Here is a 25,287-nt window from a genome sequence, read left to right on the forward strand (position 1 = left end):
AATAAAATGTATTATTATTAAAGTATACTTTTAAAATGATTTTGATAACTGTATCGCAGTAACGATTGTATGTACAATTGAACATACAGTTGTAACAAAAGTCACATACACTTTGTTTTGTAAACTTTAGAAAGTTATTCGGAAAAGGGTCCATAAATGCCACCTGATTGCCAAAGGCATCCAAACCCAGAAGATTCCAGAGGGCTCTGTGGGATGTCTGCATCCCTTACAGGTGACCCTCAATCTAGAATGGCTCAACTTGTGTGGGGTTTTGGTTGTATTTTTCCTGAATGATGGTTTAAGAGTCTTGAAGTGTGATTTTGGGGTCTTCTCCTTGGCTAGTAATATCCAGGGTGATGATGCTCTGTGGCAAGGCTGGGCCATGGCTCTCTGTCAGTGCTCCAGTCATAAGGAGAAAGCAACTGAAGCTCTGGCACATGCCATATGGTAGGCTGGCCGAACTACCAGTCTTGACTACTCCCAATACCTTCAAGGTTATGACGATGTGGGATGGTGGTGGGGGAATCACAAACCATATCCAGTCAAGCAATCTATGGCCTAAACCAAGCCCTCCACAGACAGGGAGACTGTGGTCTTTTTGTCTTGCTCGTTAAGATGCAGGGACCGCAGTGTACTCTGTCATAGCCACTGTTAGAACAGTGATATGTTCCAAGAGAGGCAGGTCTGTTCCCACCACACCCACAGTGAAGGGGTCCCCGTGAACCTATAAGACGGTCTGTATTTTTCATCTGGAGAACCAGAATGCCAAAGCTTTGCTAGAGTCCTCCACCCTCGCAGGTGAAGAGGGAGCAGCCCCTGTTCTCACTGTCCTCATTTGCAGTTTCCAGAAGAATATGCTGCTGATGTGAATTCTGCAAAGATTCGGATGCTGATCCGGACCCCTCAGGCTGGGACCCACATGGGTGGTCTGAGCCTGGGAGCAGGATACCACAGGCAAGATCCAGACAATAGAATTTCCCAAAGAACCCTCACAGGAGAACCAAGGATTCTTCTAATTCACCCTCCTTTTTCTCAACTGAACCCAAAAGGGACCAAGAGGGTACAGAGAGAGAAAGAGAAGCATAATTAAAAAAAAAAAAAGCAAGTCCTCTTAAAAAACAAAAAACAAAGGACAAAGAAACAGTCTTGGAGAACAGGGGAAGACTCAGAACAAATATAAAATTAATCTCCTACTTAGCCTATTGAATATTTAAACACCTAAAATGGATTCTCAATGCCCTGAATGCAGGTGATTTTCAAACCAAGTTCCTAAGGAGGTCTCTGTTCAGCACAAGGAGATAAGAAGTGACCAAAAAAAACATGGAGATCTGGATGTAGGGCCTAAAGAAACCATAAGGCTGTTTGAGATGCTTACGCAACAGTTTGGACTGTTCATTGCTCTGGCTGTCCTTTCTTCTTTCTGACTTAGTTTTTAAATACAATTATTTTTTTTCACCCGAGTCACATATTTTATAGCTGAGTCTTTTGGAACATCTTCTACCCTTGAAGTCAGACTCACCCATGTAGAGAGGAAAGCGCACTTACCTGTCTGGTGTCATCAACAGGATGTTCCTCTTTCTCTTGAAGTGTGCAGGGCTCGGCTTCCTTTGTACTAGGCTGGCTACTGCCTAAGCCCTGCAGGAGGAGGAGGAAAGAGAGTGAAACTGAGTCCCTGGGATATGCCATGTGTGTGGAGAATCTGTATGTGTAGCAGGGAGGAAAGACCAAGCTGAACAGGACAGTAGACGTCCAGTGTTATCACTTCTTGGTTCTAGTCCAACAACAGTGAAGGCTGAAGTCCATTCTTGGATGGCAGAGGTCTATGGCCTAGGGGGAGGGTGTATTTGTTAAAGGTTCTTGGAGGCTCTGAGGCAGCTTTCTGTTACTCTCATCCATCTCTCCATCACTCTGCAGAGCTAGGGGAACTCACTGTGGCACTGCCTTAATCTACCACCACCACTATTCCTGTCTGACAAACAGCCTCCAATACTACTCTTTTTACCGGTCTTCCAGGTCTGCTTCTTTCTTATTTTTCTCCATCTCCACTTTAGATGGCTTTTCCTTTCTTACATCTTCCCGATGTTTCGTTCTCAGTTTTCCTCCATAACTTTTTTCTTTATTAAGCATTGAAGAGATACTGAGAGCTTTTCCCACTTTGAAAATTACTATAAAATTTTGATATTTAAGATTGGCATCCAGTAGTTCATACATTCAAGAGGCTATGAAAGGACTCTTTATAGTTGATTGATACCCTCCAAAATTAAAACAATCATTTCATCACTGCCTATGTAGGTTATCACTACCTTGAATATTATTTTGTATTGATTTCTGCTGGGGGTGGTATTCCAAGGACTATTTTGTTAGTTCGCAGTAGAAAGCTAGAAGACAAATGGGACCCTCTGGCCTAGCTCCTGGAGTTCTTGCCATGCAAATTTGATCCTGATGGTCCTTTTCAAAGGTCTGTGAGTCACTTAGGCTATTTAATACACTAGCATCCTTTAATACTGTGAGAAAGATTTATATCTTAACTACTCATAAAGATGAAAATAGGGCAGAAGCTCAATGATTTATGTGAACACTTCATGTGAAAAAGACCTGGAGGCTTTAGTTAACTACAAGATTTATATAAGCTGAAAGTGTTAAGTGGCTTTGAAAAGACAAATATAGACATTGAATGTATTACCAGAAGTGGAACATTCCAAACACAGGCAACACCAGCAGGGCAGTATTCCCACAACAGCCAAAGAACATACTTAACACTGATCACCGTGGAGCAACCAGAGAACTGTGAGTCTCACGTCTGCATGTGGACACACAGTGGAGGAACCTCATGCATAATCTCATTACTCCAAAGTGCCTTGTTTCACATTTTTTGGGGGCCAGGGGAGATGACCTCCTAGTATGTTTGCCAAAAATGAGTGAAAAACCAAAAAGCACACTGACTGAATAAACAGAGGAATTTGGTTGGGATGGGTGTCAAGAGGAGGCGTTAGATTGCACGGTGGAAAAGGCCATCAGGATTCAGAGGAGCCTGTCTATTCTGAGTACTCCAGGAACACTATTAGTCATAGCAGAGAAGGGAACTGCAGAAGGAATGCTGACGGGAGGGGCGTTCTTAAATTCAAGTCATTGTCTCAGAACCATTTTCCCCATTGTTCTCACTTGCAGCTCATCACCATCCGAACCCTTCTGATGGACAGTAGAGATATTGTTTTAAACCATGTCATTATCCTCAAAAGAGACAGAAGCTCTTCTGTCTCCAGGATGCCTCCTAAAGCTAGTAACACACGACATTTACTCTTGCATGATCTGCTATGTATTGCTTCATCTGATTTCTCTTTTGAGATTATTTTGGGGTATCTTGGGCTGGCCTTGAATTTGGTATACAGCTGTGTATGATCTTGGACGTCTGATTCTCTAGTTTCCATCTCTGAAGTGCTGGGATTATAGATGTGCACGAGCATACTTGGTTTGATGTGGTGCTGGGGATGGAACCTCAGCTTTGTGCATGCTAAGTAAACACTCTACCAACATAAGCCAGATCTCTAGCAACTAATATTTCATTTCTAGTCTCATCTCCAGTGATAGGGCCAATGGCATGTCATCATTACAGAAGGCCTGATCATAAGGCCTATTCTTCTTCCTCTCTGCATAGGGTGCACTTCAGAGCTCGTTCCTTTTGCAGTGTCTAAGACTAGCACACTGTCCTTGCCTTCAGTAGCTATTGATTTTCTTTTTAATTCTTCACTCCTTCCTGGGGTGGCTTAGCAAGGTCACTCTGCACTGTTACAGCACTCTGCATTGGGTTATAGCTCTGCCTGAACCTTATGCCTTATGCTCCTTAAATCAATAGCCTTGTCATTTTTTCTGTTTGTTTTGGTTTTAGAGACACTGTCCTCCATCCCAGCACAGGCAAACTATTATAAACTGTGCTACCAAGTTGACTACCAATTACAGGGAAGGGCAACAGGAAATGTAAAATCTATGTGTTTCCTTGACTCTTTGCTTTGGCCCAGGAATAGCTTAGCCTATGAGCAGTGTTTTAAGGTAGAGTTACTGAGCAAGATGATGTTTGGTGTCAGAAGTGAAAACATTAAGCTTTGGCTTCCAAAGATTTGTTTTCCTTCCATGCTTTGGAGGTTTATCAATCATATTGCCTAGTCATAGAGTCTTAGAGAATCATGGAGTCTACACCTCCTTGGCTGATTCTCTAGTTTACCTCCGACAATGCGTTAATCTTAAGCTAGCTTCACTGTGCCATCCCAAATCTGACTTTAAGTCAGATTTGGAGTAGATTGTGTATGCCTTGCCCGAGTAACATTGATCAGCAGGTAAGAGAAGTGACTGTTGCTCCAGAGGACCTGGTGTTGATTTCCAGCATTTACATGGTGGTTTATAACTGTCTGTGACTCCAATTCTAAAGGATCCGACACCTTCTTCTAGCCTCCAAGGACACCCGGCATGCATATGGTTCACAGACAAACATGCAGGCAAAACACATACATACATAAGAACAAAAGAATTGTACTTGCTAGTGTGGGACGTAAGATCATGCCAGGAAGTTTGGTAAGGTAGAGCAGGTCTAGACCCGGAGACTCAGTGGGCATACACATGAGGATTAGGTGACTTCCAACTTCCTGCCAGACTCCTGACTTGGAACATGTGTCATGCTTCTCACATAAAAGACACGTGACCTGACTGCTATGTCTACTCTTTAAACCCAACAGTCTAAAGGTAATCGGGACTGCAATGTAGCTCTGTGGTAGAACCTTTCCTTACCATATGCCAGAGGCATGAGTGGGTCCTTGAATAACAAAACCAAAAGTTGATTGGTTTACTCTTTTTTTTTATGATAGATTTATGATTTCTTGAGAGACAGACCTTACTGTTTGGATATGTGAAAGGAGGTGTTAAGACTCCATGTCTAAGCATGACAAACATTCATCTCCTCCTCTGAAACAATGAGGAATCTGGGGGGTGATCCCAGGCTGTATGAGATCTGGAAATAGGGATGAGTAATGTACTTCCATTAGGTGGATAGTTTAGGTATTAACAAGTTTGAGAGTCATGGAGGATAAATTCCTTTACCAGCAGCTGGTAAAATCAGAAACCAGAAGCGCTGGACTCTGATCACTGGTCCAAGGATCTGAATTGTGTCTCTGGCCCTGGGTGGAGACTTGATGTTCTGAACTGTCTGGAAAATCATGAGATTAGATGTCTAGCTGGAGGCTATCTGGTAAGGGACAAAGACGTACTATTGTTCACTCCCTAAAGAGAGAATCCAAATGGTTCTGTCAATCACCTGGACATGAAGGCACCTCTCAGGGAAAACTGTTCAAGAGACTCCATAGAGCATACTTAAAAGTGTAGGTCAACACAATGGTCTCTGGCCATTGGCCACTCTCACCTGTGAGTGTGTGCTTTTTCCACTCTCCAATAAACTCTACCTTGGACATTCTGCTGTGTGTCTTGGCTTTTAACAGAGACTATGATGACCCAGGAGCAGAGCTGAGCTAAGACTAGCTTACCCCAGTGTTTCATGTTGACTTTGCTGTCTGTATGGTGACTGTGAGCCTCAAAGAGGCATGGAATGAGAACAAGCTATAAGGCTATTGTTTAGGACCTTTGACCTAGTGTGCCTCATCACCAAGAAAAGCCTGTTCTGGGAAATTCCAGGTTCAACAAACAAGATACTACGGAAGTGACATTTGTGATCTGGAGATTTTACGTCACGCCTGTTGTTCTGCTCCTTCTGTGGTGTCATTCTTGGGTTCTGCATGCCTGTTAGTGTGATGGGAGTGAGGAAGCATACAAGAGTCACACACAAAAAAAACGTTTCTTAGATTGGATTGCTTTAAAGAGAGAGAGAAGGGAGAAAAGCAGCAGCGTGGGAGTGGGTGCTAGGAAATCCAACTGACAAAAGTATGCACATGTTTGTGCTAAACTAAAAGATCTCATGGGACTGTGTAAACAGCATGGGTAGCCTACAGATCCCCTCAAGATTGCTTTGGATTGTACAAAACTCATCCTTATATTGCAACTAGCTGTTTCACTCTGAGACCTGACATGCACAGAAGGAACCCTAATCCATATCTCTGAAGAAAGATTGTTCCCAGACCTCTTTACAATCAGAAGCACAGAGCTTCCCCAGCAGCCACAGGCTTTCTGGGATTCTTTGACAACTCTTCAGGGAAAAGGATTTTTTCTTTAATGATCAGGAGTCTGAAATTCCTGGTCAGGAGTAAAGAAGAAACTCCATTTTGGGGGACATTGAAACTGTTTTGTTCCTTGCTTCCTAGTGCCTATCTTTTACCGTCCATCCAACCCTCCCTCCATCCATCCATCCCTCCCTCTATCCATCCATCCATCCATCCATCTATCCATCCATCCATCCATCCATCCATCCATCCCTCCTTCCATCCATGTGTCAGTTCAATCACTAGTCTGAACACAGAACCTTGAAGTACGTGCTAGATAGCCATTTGCTCCCTATTCAAATGTTCCTGTCTAGAAGGAGAAATTCAGATAATGTACAAGACATAGAAAGTTCAGAGTCCCAAGGCCATATATCATATAGGCAGTCGAGTTTGCAGGAAGCTCAAGAGATGCAGCTTTAGGGCTGCATCATCTGAGCTCAACTGGCCTTTCCAGTGATGGCCTTTGAGTCACCCACACTCTTGTAAATAACCCCAACAAACTCACTGGCTCGCCCTGTGGTAGACTTGGGTGTGATCATTTCTTTGGTCTGTTGTTGGTGTCCTATCTAAGGTAAACAGATGTTTGCTCAGCTCTCCTCAGGAAAAGGCGCCCAATAAGAAATAACTGCAAGTGTTCTAGAACCAGGAAGGAAGGAGAAGAAAGGCTGGGCATGAGGAAGGAGAAAAAGAGGTAGCCTCTGAGAGAGTCCAGGGCCATGGTAGAGGTGGTAGACCAAGGTGCTGAGACTGAGGTGAAGTCCAACTAAACAGAGAAGTGAGGGGGGACTGTTCAGCTGGGCGGTGGCTCAGACTATGTCTAATCATGTACAAACAAGCCTCGCTTTCCTGGGTGTGCCCAGAGATGAAGGAAGTAACACATAATTCTTGGTTAGTTCATGTGTATGAAGTGATAACACTCCAAGAGAAGCTGTTGGAAAAAACCATATGTATATGAAATACATACATTAAAGAAATAGATGCTATATATAAAAATTATATATACATATTTATTATGTAATATACTATGTAATATATAATATATTTGGTTTGAGTATGCTTGGCACATGGTAAGTGGCATTATTAAGAGGTGTGGCTGCTTTTTACCCCCTTTTACTCTTTTCTGTTCTTGATCCCTTCCCCCTTCCCTCCATACGCCCATGGCCGGCCACCTTTCCTCTCTTCTCCTCTTCTTCTCTCATTAAACCTCTCCACGTGTGGCCTTGGAGTAGGTGTGGTCTTATTGGAGGAAGTTCGTCACTATGGGGATGGGCCTTGAGGTGCTCAAGTCACCCATTGTGGAAGAGATCCTTCTCCTGGCTGCCTGCGGAAATCTGTCTTCTCCTGGATGCCTTTGGATCCAGATGTAGAACTCTTAGTCACCTCTCTAATACTATGTCTGCTTACAGGCTGCCATGTTTCCCACCATGATGATAATGGGCTGAACCTCTGAAACTGTAAGCCAGCCTCCTTTATAAGAGTTGTCTTGGTTATAGTGTCTCTTCACAGCAATAAAACTCTTAGACAATATAATATATCATATATTTTATATAAATAAATTCTAAAGCACAAAGTAACTATAAAATCCATATTTACTGGCCATCTCAAGCATGACCCGTCTAAGCAAAAAAAAAAAAAAAAATGCCTTCTGTCACCCAAAGCTGGCTGCCAGAAGCTGAGGAGAGAGGGAGGACCAGGCTGTAAATGTGGAAAAGGCTGGTAACACAGAAGACCCAGCCAGCAGAACTGAAACAACCCATCCTGAAATCACAGACACAGAAAAAATGTCAACATGCCATTTGTCACCCGTTCACACTGGCTCTGCTAAATAGCATTCATTGAGTACATTGAACCCCCAGGTGGCAGCTGAAATCCTCACCAAACACTGTATTTTATTGTGGAGGTGACCTGCCCCAGAGGGCAGCTGGAAGTAGTTTGTCAGTGAAAAATTCAAAAAAGAATTCATGACTACTCTGAGCTTATGTTAAGCACAATTTCAAATGGAGTTATTTGAAATATTTCATTTCATTTGAATGGAAAATGGGTGGTGGTGGGGGAAACACATGGCTTGGGGAGAAGTAAGTCATATTTGGTTAGGGCATTGTCAAGAGGGATGATTTGGTTGCTCTCCTCAGTGTCTGGGTCATTCATACTCCCTATAATAGGCAGCTCAATCCTGTGAGGGGATGTATATTGCAAATTTTTGCTGCATAGACAAGGGGTTTGACTCTTGGAGTCTACAAAGAACCGGTGGCCGCACAGGCTTCTTCCTCCTAAGTGAGTGTATGTCATCTTACCTTTTGGAAACACGTTTAATTTACTAACATTAAACTTACTAAACAAGTTTCTGAAACAAGATGCATAGACACCAGGGCACTGGTTCTCAACTAATGGGCCACTACCCCCTTAGGAGGGGGATTGAATGACTCTTTCATAGGGGTTATATATCAGATATCTTGCATATTGGATAGATTCATAACAGTAGTAAAATTACAGTTATGAAGTAACAGTGAAAAATTGTTTTATGGTTGGGGGGTCACTACAACACAAGAAACTGTATTTAAGGGTTGGAGTGTTAGGAGGGTTGAGATCCATGGCACTAGGGAGAGGTTCAGGAGAGGTGGTAGGGATTTAGGGACTATTTAGTGTGGTGTAGTATTTGGAAATTATATTAGTGCTGGTAAAAAGTCTCCGAGTTACTATTGTTATCTTCATTTTGCAAGGAAAGAAATGGAGTTTCTGAGCAACTTGCTCAAAATCACACTTCACATGAAAGGACTGTGTTTTCATGAACTGGTGGCTGCTGAGATGCTGGGATGCTTGTGGCAATGCTCATCTTTAAGAAGGGCTTTAGAGCAGCAACTGGGCAGAGCCCCACTGATAAATTTAACAATGATAGCTCCTGAGTGCAGAAGGGACATGCAGTTGGAACTCTAATGGACAGGAAAGAGCACACGACTCACCCAAGGGTCAACCATGCAAATATAGAGAGAAATAAGATGACTGAATGGTCTCCTAGTTATAAATCATGGGGAAGATTAGATATGGGTTGTCCCTTACAAAAGACATTGAAATTCACTGCCACTATGAGATACCAAGATATAGGACCTGTGAGAAGTTCTTAGGGCTCTGCCCTTTTACTGATCAACTTTCTGTTGCTATAACAAACACCCAAGGTGCCTCAGGTAATCAGCATATGAAAAGGTTTATTTTGACTGGCAGCTTCAGTGCCTTCAGACCAAAGAAATAGTGGACAGGATGTGCAAAGTTCCAAGCAGAGGTAATCCCACCAAGACAGGATACCCACCACAGCGGAAGAGTGTACCCACAGTTGTAAGTCCTGTTAAGTGATCAGAGTCAGTCTCATTCTAGCCAAACGTTGAAAGCACACACTGGATAGTAAGAAAACAGTGCTACCCATGACCTAGCTTGTACAGAGGCACACATTCAGCATTGGTTTTAAATATCTTCTTTGAGCACCTGGTCTGTGCTTCAGGATACTGGAAGGTGTGGAACATGAACCAGCTTCCCTCCTTCTCCCTCCAGGGAGGATTTGGTCAATGGGAGGCACTAGTGCTTATGTGGTGGCTCCCTCCCTGTTGACTTATGATGAGTTCAGGCTAGAGAGCATTGCCTGGCTCTTTAGGTGCACATGGCTCCTGACTTGTGTCCACCTCCCAGACTTCTCTCCATCTCTGTTTCCCCGAATACTGCCTATGCCTTTGTAAATACCCTCTTTGTGGAACTTTCCTAGTCATCCAGTTTGACCAAGCTGACTGTCTCCTTTCTAGGCCATGACTGACTCCTGTTCAGCGCAGCCTGCTCTACACAGTATGGCATTCAAGAAAGGCTCCTGGAGGGCAGTGGAATGTGGTGTTTTGCCACTGTATTTCATTTGGATTGTTGAACGGTGACCAATGGCCTCAGTCTTGGTGTGTGTGTGTGTGGTGGGTTCCCCAGACATAGGGCTTTTCTACTGCAGCATAAACTCTCTTGTAAAAAATTTCATTGGATTTTGGGACCATTATCTGTGTTTAAAATAGATTTCTATGTTTGCATTTAAGCTAAAGTCGTCTTATTATGCAATAACACAATCTTCTGATCTATAATGGAATCTGTGTCTGAATGTCTTAGAGTAAATTGCTGTGAAGGGAACACAGCACACATTGTTGGGCCGTGCTCCGGTCTCTCCGGGGAAGTCACCCAAGGAGTGCACACTGTAGCAAAATGAGACAGATAAAAGCTTATTAGGAAGTTTTGGAGAGAGCGGCAAGTGCCTCATCGTGACAAACCGCTGCTGAAACATGACTCCTAGAGTAAAAAAAAAAAGCCACCTTTAGACACACTTTCTTGTTTTCCCTGCCCTTCCTGCAGAGTATTATCCCAATAATGGAAGAAGATACCTCCGTGCTATGAAGAACATACTCGGGCTGGAGAGATGGCTCAGCGGTTAAGAGCACTGATTGCTCTTCCTAAGGTCCTGAGTTCAAATCCCAGCAACCACATGGTGGCTCACAACCATCTGAAATGAGATCTAATGCCCTCTTCTGGTGTGTCTGAAGACAGCTACAGTGTACTTATATATAATAAATAAATAAAATATTAAAAAAAAAAGAACATACTACATTGCTCTGTGTTACTCTCTCCATTTGTTGATACTTTTTTAATCCCTTGGTGGTAGATCAGTTAGCAGGAGAGGGGAACAGTCGTCAAGAAAGCTAATATTTTAAGAAGAGATCCTTATTTACACTGCATTAACAGTTGGAATACAGCATATTTTATTTTTTATCATTGCAAATGTTTATTAAATGACAATGCTAGCACTCATCATATTGCATTAGTAAACAGGGTGCCTGGGAGGATGAAACCTAATTAGGGTGGAAATCCACCATGATCTGAATGCTTTCTAATTCAGACTTTTTTTTCCTGGTGTTTTCCGGTAGCAGAGCTTTTGAATATATACTCCAGGAAGACAGGATTTAAAATATATCTCCTGGGGGCTGGAGAGATGGCTCAGCGGTTAAGAGCACTGATTGCTCTTCCTAAGGTCCTGAGTTCAAATCCCAGCAACCACATGGTGGCTCACAACCATCTGTAATGAGATCTGATGCCCTCTTCTGGTGTGTCTGAAGACAGCTACAGTGTACTTATATACAATAAATAAATAAATCTTATAAAAAAATAAATAAAATATATCTCCTTTATTCTACCATTTAACATCAGTTTTCCTGATCAACCTCTGATCTTCAAATCCATACAACCTCCTAAAATTTGGACAAATTATTAAAAACAAATTAGTCCTACTTGCTGTGCTTAAAAGCAATGTAGTCCTGACTGGCCTGGCCCTCCATCTGCCTGCCTCTGCCTCAGGTGTCCGGAAATCAATGGGAAGATATACCATACACCAGGATTTTTTTTAATTGAAATTTGATAACCTCAAGCATTTTAGGGAAGTTCTTGGCATTGTCTTCCCGTTCTTCAGTCAATAAAATACAATTCATAAAATTGGTTAGTGCTCGCATTACTTTCCAACTATACAATACTGTAAGGTTGTGTGATTGAGATGCAGTGCTCTATGCCTGTAATCTACGCTTGATCTTAGTCAAAAGGCTGAGACGAGATATATGCCTGTAATCTAGCACCCTGGCAGGTAGAGGCAGGAGGATCGAAATTCAAGGCCAGCCTAGGTGTGGTGGGTAGAGTAATCTGGGAGGCTAAGCCTCTGGGTAATGCCTGTGGAAGATTATCTAGATTATATTAATTGAGATGGGAAGACCCACCCACTGTAAGTGGCACCATTCCGTGGCTGAAATCCAGAGAGAGAGAGAGAGAGAGAGAGAGAGAGAGAGAGAGAGAGAGAGAGAGAGAGAGAATTGAGTAGCAGCCTGCATTCATTGCTGTCTTTTGACTGCAAACTCGATGTGTCAAGCTCCTGCTGCCTAGATTTCCCACCGGGACAGACTGTACCTTGAATTGGAAGCTAAAACAAGCCTTTTCTTCCATAAATTGTTGATTCAGAGAATTTTATAGCAGCAACAGCAGAAAAGACTAAGAGACTGGGCTCCATCTTTACGACCAGCAAACAAGTGAAGGACAAGGCCAACTAACTGATTTAGTTCACCCTGACAGGCACCCACTGAATGTCTACTATGGATAACGGAATCCACAGTGAGAAGGCATTTATTTGCATATCAAACTTTCGAAAAAGCGGAAGAACAGCATGCACTGAGATAAAAGATTGCTATGAATTTGAGATCAGTCTGGGATATGCAGTCAAATACTAGACCAGCTTAGTCTACAGAGCAAGGCACCATTTTAAAACATGCAGTGGTGGTACACACCTTTAATCCCAGCAGAGATAGGCAGAGGTCTTTGAGTTCAAGGTCAACCAGGTTTATAGAGTCTACACAGAGAAATCCCATCTTGAGTCGTATCCCACCCCTATGCTCCCACCCTGCCCCAACCAGCCCATATGATATAGGAAGACCCTGTCTCAAAAACCAACCAAGAAAACAAGCACGCAAACAACCAATTACTCAAAAGCCCAGCTGGTGGTACAGACCTGTAATGCTCCTCATGAGGCTAAGATAAGAGAACTGAAGTTTCAAGGCCTGCCTGGATTATGCAGTGAATGCAAGGCCACCATGGGCAACCTAGTGTGACTCTGTGTCAACAGAAAAGTGATATGGCACCGCGGATATAGTTCACTGACAGGGCGCTCGCCTAACAAGCAGAAGGGCCTAAATTCATTCTCCAGAACCACAAAGAAGTCAGCACGCAATGATCCTGGTTATGTTTTAAAGTTTGAAGTGGAGAAGATGGAGAGATGGTTCAATGATTAACGTGCTTGTTCACTGCACAATCATGAGGAGGGAAGTTGATCCCACTGTCCCTGTAACAAGTCATGTGTCCTGGGGACATCTGTAACCTCGGCTCTGGAAGAGGTAGAGACAGGAAGGTTACTGGCTTCCACTCTACCTGAGAAACAAGCTTCAGATTCAACACCATCTTCTGACTTCTGCAATTGCTCAGGCGTACGCGCATGCGCAAACACACACACACACACACACTCAAATACACGCATACACAAATGAATACATAAATCTCTAAAAATCATATATATACTTGCAGATACTTAGAGACCAAAACTGAGACTGTGTTTTAAGTTTGAATGTCATCATGTTTTTCGACAGTGTCCTAGTTAGCTTCCACTGTCCACGTGACAGAGCGTAGAGTCACCTGAGACAGGAGCCTCAATCGAGGGACTGCCCAAATCGGACTGGCCTGCTGGAAGTTATCTGGATTGCTAACTGATGGAGGCAGCACTATTCCCTGGGCAGATGGTATTGGGCTGGGTAAGAAAGCTAAGTTTGAGGCTGTAGGGAGGCAGCCAGCAGTGTTCCATCATGGTTGACTGTGACTTGGACATGTCAGCCAAAGGATGTCTTTCCTCCCCTAAATGGCTTTCGGTCGTGTTTTAAAGATCACAGGAACTAGCAAATCTCTAGGAAACTAGAGCAGCCGGAGGCTCAAGAACATGGAATATGCTACTCGGCGGGTCCCTCAGGAAGCTCTGTGACTTCTGTGACTTGCCCTCATGAGTACTGTGACAGCTTAGTTCGTGATGGCAATGAAGAAGCTGGCAGTGCACTGGGGGCTAACATGAGTGGACTAAGGTAACCACAGGGGCATATCCTCAGTGTCCTTAACTGTGGAGAAGGACCACAGAGAGGAATGTCAGTCACCATGGGGAGAATTTGGTCCATATGTGAACTTGTTTTGGCAGTGCAGGCAAGTTTCTTTCTAATGGCATTAAAGTTATTCTGGAACGAGTGGCAAAAGATGTTGGAAATAAAAGTCCTGGTGGCCATTTGAATAAAGGATGACTTATGAATAATCCGCGTCTTCCGTGCAGAGGGACAGATTTTCTTTCTTTTTTTTTTTTTTTTTTTTTGGATCTTTTTTTCGGAGCTGGGGACCGAACCCAGGGCCTTGCGCTTCCTAGGTAAGGGCTCTACCACTGAGCTAAATCCCCAGCCCCTGGGACAGATTTTCTTAACTGACAATGCTTCCTCCTCATGGCAACCATGGTCTGATGTGAAGTATTTTAAAGACCACGCCCATGTTCTCTCTTGCCTTCTTCATTGTGACATTGTTTCTGTGGCTCTGTAAGTCATTTTTTTGTCTTCATAATGGATCGTGACTTTAAAAAAATCTATAAAGCAAATATCCTGATGACTAAAAATGAGCAGGTGATGGTTACCACAGGCATTGCGAGAGGCAGTAAGATGTAACTGGACTTTAAACCATTTGACTTTTGTCTGTTTTTGACTTCCTCATTGTCTAGCCACTTGAACCCGCAGTTCCAAGTTTCTGATAATACAACTAATGCAAAAGAATTGAGAAGCATCTGTAGGCTGCCGGCTCCTGGGCCCTCCTGACTTGTTAAATATTTCTCAGCAATGAAGAAAACCCTTTTTCTCGTTCTATCTTGCTCTGTAGAAATCTAGATGTTCCCTTGGTGAAGCTTAACTAAAAGAATTAGTGTGGCCTTTTCCGGCTCTTAAAACATAGCGGGTAGCATGTGCTATCTTTCACCTGGAGGAAGTGGAAAATGGAACCCAGCCAAGTATTTCTTGGGTCATCACAAGTTATTAAAGAAAGCAGTAGAAGAGACAAAAGCAACCACTGAGTGGACATGGAAGTTCCGGCTTAGAAAATTAATTTAGGGAAGCCGTGTGGGAGGAACCAGAAAAAGGAGAGGCACTTTCAGGGGAGACGACTCTGTAAATAGACTATGCTGTTGTGGTGTGACTGTGGCATGCCTCCACGCTCAGATCTATCACACAGAGTCTGAATATGCACCAATACAATCTTTATATGGGGAGAACCGATAATTCTGCCCTACTCTGCAAGAACCAGATCGGCTCCTGGTTGGTCTTACCATTGTTTTTCTTTAGAGATACGTTTCAGGCAGGGCTATGTATTTCCAGGCTGTACTCTTGCTTTCCCTCCGGGCTGGCTGTGCTTTGCCTTGAATGCCATAAAATTCTTTAGGGGTCTCTGTTCTCTGATCGCCACCTGCAATGACAATTGTAAGAGGAGGAATTTACTACAGGAGATGGGGAACAGGAGGAATTTACTACAGGAGATGGGGAACCAAGGCTCACTGCCTTTAGGTACTTTCCCAGGTCCTTATTGAAACTGAGAGCCAGCCATCATTTTGTGCTTTGCTGAGGAAATAGTAAATATCATTTAGCACCAAGTCAACGCAACTGCACATTAAAGATGAGAGTGTAAAAAACAATGGTTAAAGTTGTCAAACTTGCTCTTTTTCGCTACAGTAGAAGCCGATTTCTTGGTTCCTTACAGTTTATCAACATCTCTTACAATATACATAAGAGTGAGCCACAGTAGGTTAGAAGGCTATCATTCACAGACATTTGTATCACACGAGAAGAATCATCCCAGCTCCTCCTGCCCTCTCCCAGAAAGCACCTCCAATTTGAACTACCCTTGGTACTCTGTTCCTTCCTTTACCTTCTGAGAGAGATTGGAGGATATGGATGGACAAGGAGATCCTCCTGTCCTTAAGTGGTCTATTAGCCTAGCAGGGAGACAGACACGTAGCGAATATCTTATTCAATAGGATAGAAAGTGCAAAAGGAATGAGATGGTCAGATAGACAGGCAGGGATGCATTGCTAGAGCTCCAGGATGAACAAACAGGGGCCATTTACAGAGCAGTGGGTGGTTTGACATCGGAGATGGCGTTGCAGTCTATGTCCTTTGGGATTTATTTTGGAAGAATGAAACCGAGGCCATTTCCCTTGCTTTGTTAAGACACAGAAGTGAAAAGTGAGCCCATAGTGGGCTTCACGTGAATGGTCTCTAACAGTTTGATTTAACATCAATTACATATTTCCTGGAATTTGAGACAATGCTCAAGGGTTCTTGAAAGTGGAGGAAGCTAGCAGCTGGGGAGAGATGACCGACCATCTAGGGATGCCAGAGGAATTGGGTATCCTAAATACACACACACACACACACACACACACACACACACACACACACACTCATACGCACACACACTCATACACACACTCATACGCACACACACTCATACACACACACTCATACACACATATACACTCATACACACACACTCATACAAACACACACACACATACACACACACTCATACACACATACACACTTATACACACACACTCATATGCACACACACACTCATACACACATACACACACTCATACATACACACTCATACACACACACTCATACACACATACACACTTATACACACACACTCATATGCACACACACACTCATACACACATACACACACTCATACATACACACTCATACACACACACTCATATATACACATACACATACTCATACACACACACACTGATACACATACACACACTCATACACACATATACACATACATACACACACATACACACACTCATACACACACATACACACACTCATACACACACATACACACACATACACACACACTCATACACACATACACACACATACACACACACATATATATTTATGTATTAAATGTATTTGTGAGTGCGTAGGCACGATTGGAGTCAGTTCTCTCCAGGGGTAACTTTTGAGGTCATGGACAAACACTGGATGATGCCATGTCTTCAGAGTCACAGAGCCCTTCTCCAGAAAACCTCAGGGGAGGCCCACAAGAGAAACCCACTCACTGACTAATTTAGAGAGACCCCAGTTTCCCTAGTTCCTGTGTTGACAACAGCCATCTTGATCTCCCGGCTCAGCTGAGACTCTGCCTCACCGTGTATGACACCAGTCAAAACCACTTCAGAAATAAGAGACTTTTTCACCTTCACGTCTTATAAAGCAAGGGAAGTGGCCTCAGTTTTATTTTTCCAAAATAAATCTCAAAAGACATAGACTGCAACGCCATCTCTTTTGCCAAACCGCCCACTGCTCTGCACACAGCTCCTGCTTGTTCCTGATTCCCTGGAAATACTCATTATTTCTAGACCATATTCCCCTCCCGCCCCCAGTTCGGGCTGTGCTCTGTCCAGATGCTATAATGTCCTTCTGGGGTCTCTATTCTTTGCCCACTACCTTCACTGATAATCTGACAGAAAAATTTTGCTGCAGTGGATGGGAATTAGCATACGTCAGTCCTCCAGGATTTGATCTTCTGCTTCTATAATTAGTACTGCCAGGATCAAACCCAGGTTGTTTGGCTAACCCACTAAGCCATCATGCTAACCCTGAACCACAATTTTAATATCTTAGATCTATGAGAGTGTAGTTTTTGACAGGCAGTGCACTGAGCCCTGAATATGGATTCTCGAATGTTCACAACAACCTTGTGAACAGTATTCTTTAATGCTTCTTACTTTATAGATGAGGCATGTAGTTCACAGAGGTTATCCTTTCCTATGCAGTAGTGGTAGAGCTAGAACTTGACCCCAGGTTCTCTGCTATTGTTAGTCTCTGTACCCTGTTAAAAACTGATTCGAGACATGGCGTTAGAAATGCACTGATGCACGTCCGGGGTGTCAAGGATGTGAACTCTAAAGTTATTCCAACATGGTCTGAGTCCTGGCTTCATATATCCCTCTGTACTCAGATAACTGACCTCACTGTCCAACCTGAGATGGTCCAACAAGATTGCTTTTGTCAACACAAGCAACTGGGGAAACTGAGGACTTTCTAAATCTGGTGATGTGTAAGTTTCTTACAGGCCTTGCCTGAGATTTGCTGGTGGAGTGTGGGCATGACCTTGAAGATACAACACCACCCCTGTTTGTCCATCAGCTTATAGTGAACTCCACATGAATGGTAGCCAGCCCTCATCAACAGTTTGATCTAGCATCAGTGTCTGCATCTGCAATGTGCTAGTCACAGACCCACACGTCATAAGTATGCAGGAAAGGACGCAGACCCCGACACACGATGACACATTTACAACTAGCAAATGTAAGACACCATTATTAGTTAGAGTTACACGAGCATTTCACTGGTGGGATATTTGTGTTTTGCCAAGCATAATTTAAGCAAAACCAAACACCATCTACACTCAATTTTGTTCCCACTTAATTTTTAATTAAGTAATAGTGGGCTACCTATTCAATTACTTGAAGTTCAAAGGACACATTAAAAGCCAGGCGTCTTTTAATGTCTCCACGGTAGATGTTAACTCATTGTCAGATGCTGGGTAAGGCTAATGGAGGGACAGAGAGATGGTCCCTTGGAAATTATCAACGCAACACTTCCTCTTGGGATTTCAATCTTTCCTCTGGCCTTAGGTCTTAGGTCTTCTGGGTTAAGAACCTGCTTCTGGGTTCTCCTTGAAAAAGCATGGCTGGGAGTCATGAGTGTATGGACTTCGGTGTTTGCAGAGAGAAACATCAGATTTCTGGAGGGAGTTTCCAGTCTTCTTCTCCCTGCAGGCTCAGTGACCTTATTCTTACTTCCTGAGTATAAATGAAACTAGTCATGTTCAAGGGGCCATCTGCTTGGACCACCCCTGACCTTACTTGATGGCTATGGAATGAATCGCAGCCACCAAGCCCTGGGTCACACACTCACGACAGAACTAGGCATGCCCTCACCACCCAGTTCTCATGGCTTGGCTTGCTGTAGTCAAGGAGCTGCAATGATTTAAAAAAAAAAAACTCTTTTCTCATTTCCTATGAAATGTAAACCATTTTTTAACTCAAATTCTTTGGCTGTAACTCTAATGCTTGTTCTTTTGGGGACACTAAGAGTAAGTGGTTCCAGGTGACAGGATGTGTAAATGAGGAGGGTCCCAGTGTATCAGGACAGAGGGCATGAAAATCTGCAGTCCTCGACTGTCTTCGTCAGAGGTGTCCTCCAGCTATGCCTGGAGAGAAGACTGGATCTGCTGCATATGGCTGCCCTGGGCTACCACATGCCTCAGCAAGGAGAGCAGTCACCTGTGTGACTCATCTTTCTGTCTTCTCACTTCCCTTACCTTGTCTGGGAACTCTGAAAGCCCTGTGCCTCTACATTATGTGAATACAGAGAATGCTCTAATGCCACCAGAGGAAATGGGACACCTGCGCCACTGTTGTAGGAGTTTAGGATCCTTACTCAAACATTCTGTGCCAGGATTCCCAGGGCCATTGCTCAGAACTGATCCACCACAAGAAGAGACCAAGCTCCCCAGAAGTGTCTCCAGGCCTTTAGGCTGACCCTTGAGTTTGTTCTGCACAATTTGATAGCAACAGGGATTAAGCCGTCTACTTAAGCTGATGGTTTTGGTTTTGGTTTTTACTCTCCTGCCTTCCTGGGCCTCCACCAGCCTCCCTGGCCAGTTTAACATTGGTATTTTCTTCTATCCAAACTATAGGCAAGCTCAGTTTTAGACATATAATTCAATTTCAAGTCCAAACATGTTTCCAATAAATACACCCAAAGGATGATCTTTGTGGAGAGATTTTCAGAAAACATTGTTTGCATCTGAGTTTCCCCGCATGCCGTGGTTATACACTTAATCACCACACTCTTTAGGTGAGTGGTCCATGTGGGAAGGACATAGCTTATAGAGCACAAATATGAAGGACAAGATCTTTTGTTTCCCTTGAAGGGGAGTCTGAGGAGAAATCAGGGAGCTTTTCCTCTTTCCACAATATGGGCCCAAACCTAGGTCATTGTGCTTAGCGGTGAGAACCTTCATCCATTGACCTTTTTGCTGGTCCTAGGCTGAATATCTTCTACCTTCTGACAGTCGCTAGACTGTGTGACCTCTAGTAAGCCACAGGCTTCCTCTTTATGTCATTTCCTCATCTGCTACAGGACAGGGTGGGGGTCAAAGGTCCTCTTCTAGGAATCTATTCAATTAATACCCACTTCCTTCAGATAGAGGCTAAGGAACCAGTAGAGGAAGAAGGGAAGAAAATCTTCAATATCTGAGGCTTCTGTGATCTTGGGGAGAGAAGCCCATGGACTGATCTTAGTCAAGATCATTGGGGTTCTTGTGTCAATGAAAATGACTTTTTGTTTTTCTCATTTTATAACAATTATTTTTTACCCTCATTTTCTTTTGTAGCATATATTTAAATTGTGTAACTAGAATGCTTTTTTTTTTTTTTACCGTATTTTTATTTCTGTGGTGTGTGTGTGTGTGTCCATGCTATGCCAGAGGAGGTAAGAAGAGCTCATCATATACTTTGGAGCCAAAGTTACAGGTAATGAACAACTTATCATGTTTGCTGGGTGTGCAATTCAGTTCCTCTGGAAGAGCAGCAAATATTTTTAACTGCTCAACCCCTGGTAATCTTTATTTATTCATTTATTTATTTATTTATTTATTTATTTATTTATTTATTTATTTATTTATTTTTAAGGCTTAGTCTAATGTATTCCGTGCTGGCCTTCAAATTACTATGTAGCCCAGGCTGGCTTTGAACTTCTGATCCTCTTGCTTCTACCATCCAAGTACTGAGATTACAGGTACTCGCCACCATGCCTGGTCTACATGGTGCTGGTGGTTGAACTGAGGGCTTTGTGTATTCCAGACAAGGATTTTACTAACTGAGCTACACCCTCAGCCACAGTTGGACGTTTCTGTTCATGGACTGTAATGGTTAACTTTGAAAGTCAATTTGACCTGGTTCAGAGATGCTGAGGAGATTAACAAAGCACATGTGTTTCGGGAGATGCTTAGATTGCGAAGACTCTGGCTTGAGTATGCTATTAGGAGGCAGCGGAAGTATAGAAGGTGGGTATGGTTGGAGGAAGTAAGTCCTGGGAGTGGTTTTGGGAATAGGCAGCAATAATCCCTTTCTACTTCCTCCCTCTGTTTCTCTCTTCTTTCTTTTTATCCCTCTGTCTCCTGTAACTATTTGTGTGTGATGAGGGCATGAAAAACAATATATATTTCATAAAATGTTTGAAAAACAGCTGATACGATGGCACATGCTTTAACAGCAGCTCTCTGAAGGCAGAGGCAGAGTCAGGCAGAGGCAGGCAGAGGCAGGCAGAGCTAGGCAGAGCTCTGGGAGTTCAAGAGTAGAGAGTTCCAGTACAGCCAGGACTACATAGACAGACTTTGTCTTAAAACAAAACAAAACAAAACAAAACAAAACAAAACTAAACTAAACAAGAAATGTGTTATAAACAGTAAAAAATCTAAATAATATAATCACTATTCATGAACCAAACAATACAATCTTATACTATTTTAAATAAATAAGAAAATATAAAAATTAACTATTATAACTGTTAAGTAGCTTAGTAAGCATCTCTAAGGATTAAAGATCCTCTAGAAATAAAAATAGCATGGATATTATTAGCTGAACACACAACAAAATATATGCATAACTGAAATAAACGTAAAATGGAATGCTTGCCCAACATTTACAATAGGACATAAGGGAAACCTCAATAAAGTCCAAGGATGCAATCCCATATGACAGTGATTTTCAATTATAATGTTATCGTGTAATTAGCACTTTGGAAAAGATGCCTAAAAAATCCTTGCTATTTAGAAGCTGGATAGAACACTATTAAATAATGTCCAGTCTCTAGCGTCCTCAGAACTAAAAATACTACATATTAGACTCTGTGTAAGGCAAAGAATAACTTTAATTTACTAATGAATAAGACATGCTAAGAGTTGGGGCCGAGGAGATGGCTCAGTGGTTAAGAACTGGCTGCTCTGATAGAAGATTCAGGTCAGGTTCCCAGCACCTACTTGCTGGCACACAGCCACTTGTAGCTCCAGTTCCAGGACACTTAACACCCTCTTCGGGCCTCTGAGGGTACTGCATGCACACGCTGCACAAATGTACGTGCAGGCAAGAATAGTCATACACATAAAAATAATCTTTACGAAAAGGAAAGTTAAAAATGTGAGCTTCCCTAGTTAGGGTCACTTCTATTGGAATTCAAGATTCAGCTTAGCCTTTATATATATTTTTTCCCTAGTTGGTCTAAAACTTGCTGTATATTTATATACATATATTTTCCCTAGTTGGTCTCAAACTCATAGCGATACACCTGTGTCAGCCACCTAAGTTCTGGAATTAAGGGTGTGTGATATGTCTTTTATTTTACCCTCTCTGTCTCTATTTGTCTCTCATATATATATATGCATATGCATATGTATGTGTGTATATATATATATATGTACATGTGTGTGTTGGGGTACAATGTATATGCACTCATTTGCATGTGTTCTCCTGACTGAGTGAGCGTGCCATGACGTCAGAGGACTACCTTGGGTGTCAGTCCTCTGCATCTGAGGACCTTGTCTGACATAGAGTCTCTTCTTCCGCTGTTGAGTGTGTCCCACAAACTTTGAGGAGTTTTTTTAGTCCCATCACACATCTGGCTATAGGAGTTTGGGATAACAGATGTTATTATGCCTGGCTTTACATGGGATCTGCGCATCCAAACTTAGGTCCTTATCCTGGTGTGGCAAGCCCTTTCCTCTCTGAGCCATCTCCTCAGTCAAAGTTTGATATGACAATTTTAATCTCATTTATTTAGGGAATGGGTATTTCTGCCATGGGTGTGTGTTCTCTTCCACCAACTGAGTTCCAGGATCAGTCTTCAGTCCGCACACTTGGTGGCGAGCACTTTTAATTGCTGAGCCATGTGGCTTGCCTGAATCTCATTTGTTGAAGGTCCTCAATGCCCAGGTAATAGATTTGGAGGCTCGGGGGTTATCTGATGATACAATAAAACATTTAACAATCTTTGACACCAAATTAATGGTTTCATCACCTCCTTACTCTTCTATCTTAGGTAAATTATTTGAGTCTCAGGGTCTCATTTCCTCTTTTCTAATGGTGATGGGGGGGATTATGGAACAGATCAAATAAAACATTGTATAAAATGACAGCCATGATGGAGAGACTTAAGCCCGGGAAGGAAGTGAGAGTGGAAGGGATTACTGATGTTATAGTGGGAGGGAAACTAGAAGCTTAGTAGGTGCCAATCTCAGAGGTTTCAGGTATTCGGGTGCATGGAGATTATTCTGGCAGATGAACAAGGCCAGAGTTTGGAAAACCTCAGAGACTAACAGTAGAGTCAGCTACACAGAAAGGACTAAGGCCCCGTCACCAGAGTGACTCCTTACTCCTCTTAATATCAATATAATATTTCTTAAAGCTTTTTATACAGGAAAGTAGATAAGCTTTGCCTTGTGAAAAGATCATGTGGCTGCTTTGTACGAACAAGATTTGAGAGTAGTCAGAACAGTCTGGGGACAGTTCAGATGACATGATGCTAGTGTGACTGTGATGGACCAAAGATGGACATGAAGCAAAGGCAGAGAGATCTGGAAAACAGAGTAGGCTTTTGGTGACAGCTTTCATGACTGCTGAGAGAGGGAGTCAGTCCTCTCTGACTAATTGATTATCCAGTACCAAGTAGTTAATCTAAAAGGACATGGATGCTAGTGATATTGAGTGGGCTTAGCAGGCTGTATTTATATGTTTACACATAATAACAAAAACAGAGAAAGAGGGGGGGGACATGCTGGTGGATTTGGGAGGAGTTGGGGAAGGAATGAGGTAGCAGGAGGTATATGTGATCAAAATACACTGAAATTCTCAATAAAAATGTTACTTTAAAAAAATGACAGTCTCAATGGACATTATTCAAGTTGGCTGTTAGGGACTTAAATGAGGGTGTCATCTACTGCATTAGGGAAGCCATGATGGGACCAGTTTGGAAGGGAAGGTGATAAGCTAAATTTTGGATAACTGGTATCTGAAGAGACATTTTCCTGGAGATACGAAATGGATGATTGGATAAATTTGCCAATAATCAGATGATTGATCAAGACAGTGCATGTAGTTTTATGACACCATCTATGTGGCAACTATTGTGTCCTGCTATTTCAGCTTCGTTGTCCCCAACTGGGATGTTTCATCTTTCCTCCACACACAGTCTGGCTCATACTTTCTAACGACACAGTCATTCCGCCTGTCATTCACTCTAAAATCTGGGTATCATATTTGGGACTTTTCCCTTTGTTTGTACCCTAAGCTTCATTAACCACTAAATTCATCCCCTCCCACTTGAAGCAACTTTTCTGTCTTCTTTTGTAATCTTTTTTTTTCTTTCAAAAATCTTCTGTGTATCCGTGTTTTGCTTGCATGTATGTGTACCATGTGTGTGCCTGGTACCTATGCAGGTTGGAAGAGGGTGTCAGATATCTGGAACTGGAGTTACAGATGGTTGCGAACCACCATGTGAGTGCTGGGAAATAAACGACTCCTTTGCAGAGCAACAAATGCTCTTAACTGCTGAACTTCTCCAGCGCCCCCCTCCCCCACCTCATCCTTTTCTTGGAGACAGGATCTCGCTATGAATCCTTGGCTAGTTTGAAACTCACTATACAGACCAGATTAGAACTGAACTCACAGGGTTCTGACTGACTCTTCCTCTCAGTTCCAGGAACTAAGCTAAATGCATGTGCCAGCATACCTGGTGCTTTGTAATTAAATCAGCATGCAAAGTGATAGCTTCATTACAGCATTTCCTCCTTTTTGTCACTATTCTTTGCTCTTAGTCCCTCTCCTCCTTCACCGCCCTTCCCCATTCCAAGAATTTACCTCCCCCCTTTTAATCTAATTCAAACCTTTATTAAATACCTAGATATTGGTGTCAAAATTTTGTCTCCTAATTCTGGTCTTTATCCAGATCACAGTAATCAAAATCTTAGTCTCTTAAGGATTGTTTTAGCCAGTCTATTCCTTCCACAAGCCTTATGGTGGCTCCCTGTTGGCCTGAGATGAATATCTATGGTTTAGAGTTCAATGCTTTCTATGGTCTGTCTCCAACCAATTTTACCACTGTGCCTCCCCACCCCCAACCCCAGTTCTGGATATCAAACCCAGGGTCTCCTGCATGCAAAGTAAGTGCTAGATCATAGAGTTATATTCAACCGTCATGCTTCAATAACTCATTTGGGGTGAGATGGTTCAGTGGGTAAAGTGTTTGCTGTTGAAGTATGAGTACCCAACTTCATATTCCCAGTACCCATGCAAAAGCCTGCTGCTGTCTGTAACCCCCAGCACCCAGGACAA

General features: G+C 42.8%; 1 protein-coding gene across 1 annotated transcript in view; it reads right to left on the reverse strand.

Moving 5' to 3' along the window:
* The window catches only part of Cdyl (chromodomain Y-like), a 217,029-nt gene that overhangs the window by 191,268 nt on the left and 474 nt on the right, over positions 1 to 25,287 (reverse strand). The window contains 2 exon segments of the mRNA NM_001014145.1: positions 1,546 to 1,635; positions 15,139 to 15,275. Coding sequence (NP_001014167.1) covers positions 1,546 to 1,635; positions 15,139 to 15,141 — 93 coding nt within the window. The 5' untranslated portion in view covers positions 15,142 to 15,275.

The sequence above is a fragment of the Rattus norvegicus genome, chromosome 17, assembly GCF_021556685.1.
Source record: "Rattus norvegicus strain SHRSP/BbbUtx chromosome 17, alternate assembly SHRSP_T2T, whole genome shotgun sequence".
In the NCBI taxonomy this organism is placed as follows: Eukaryota; Metazoa; Chordata; class Mammalia; order Rodentia; family Muridae; genus Rattus; species Rattus norvegicus.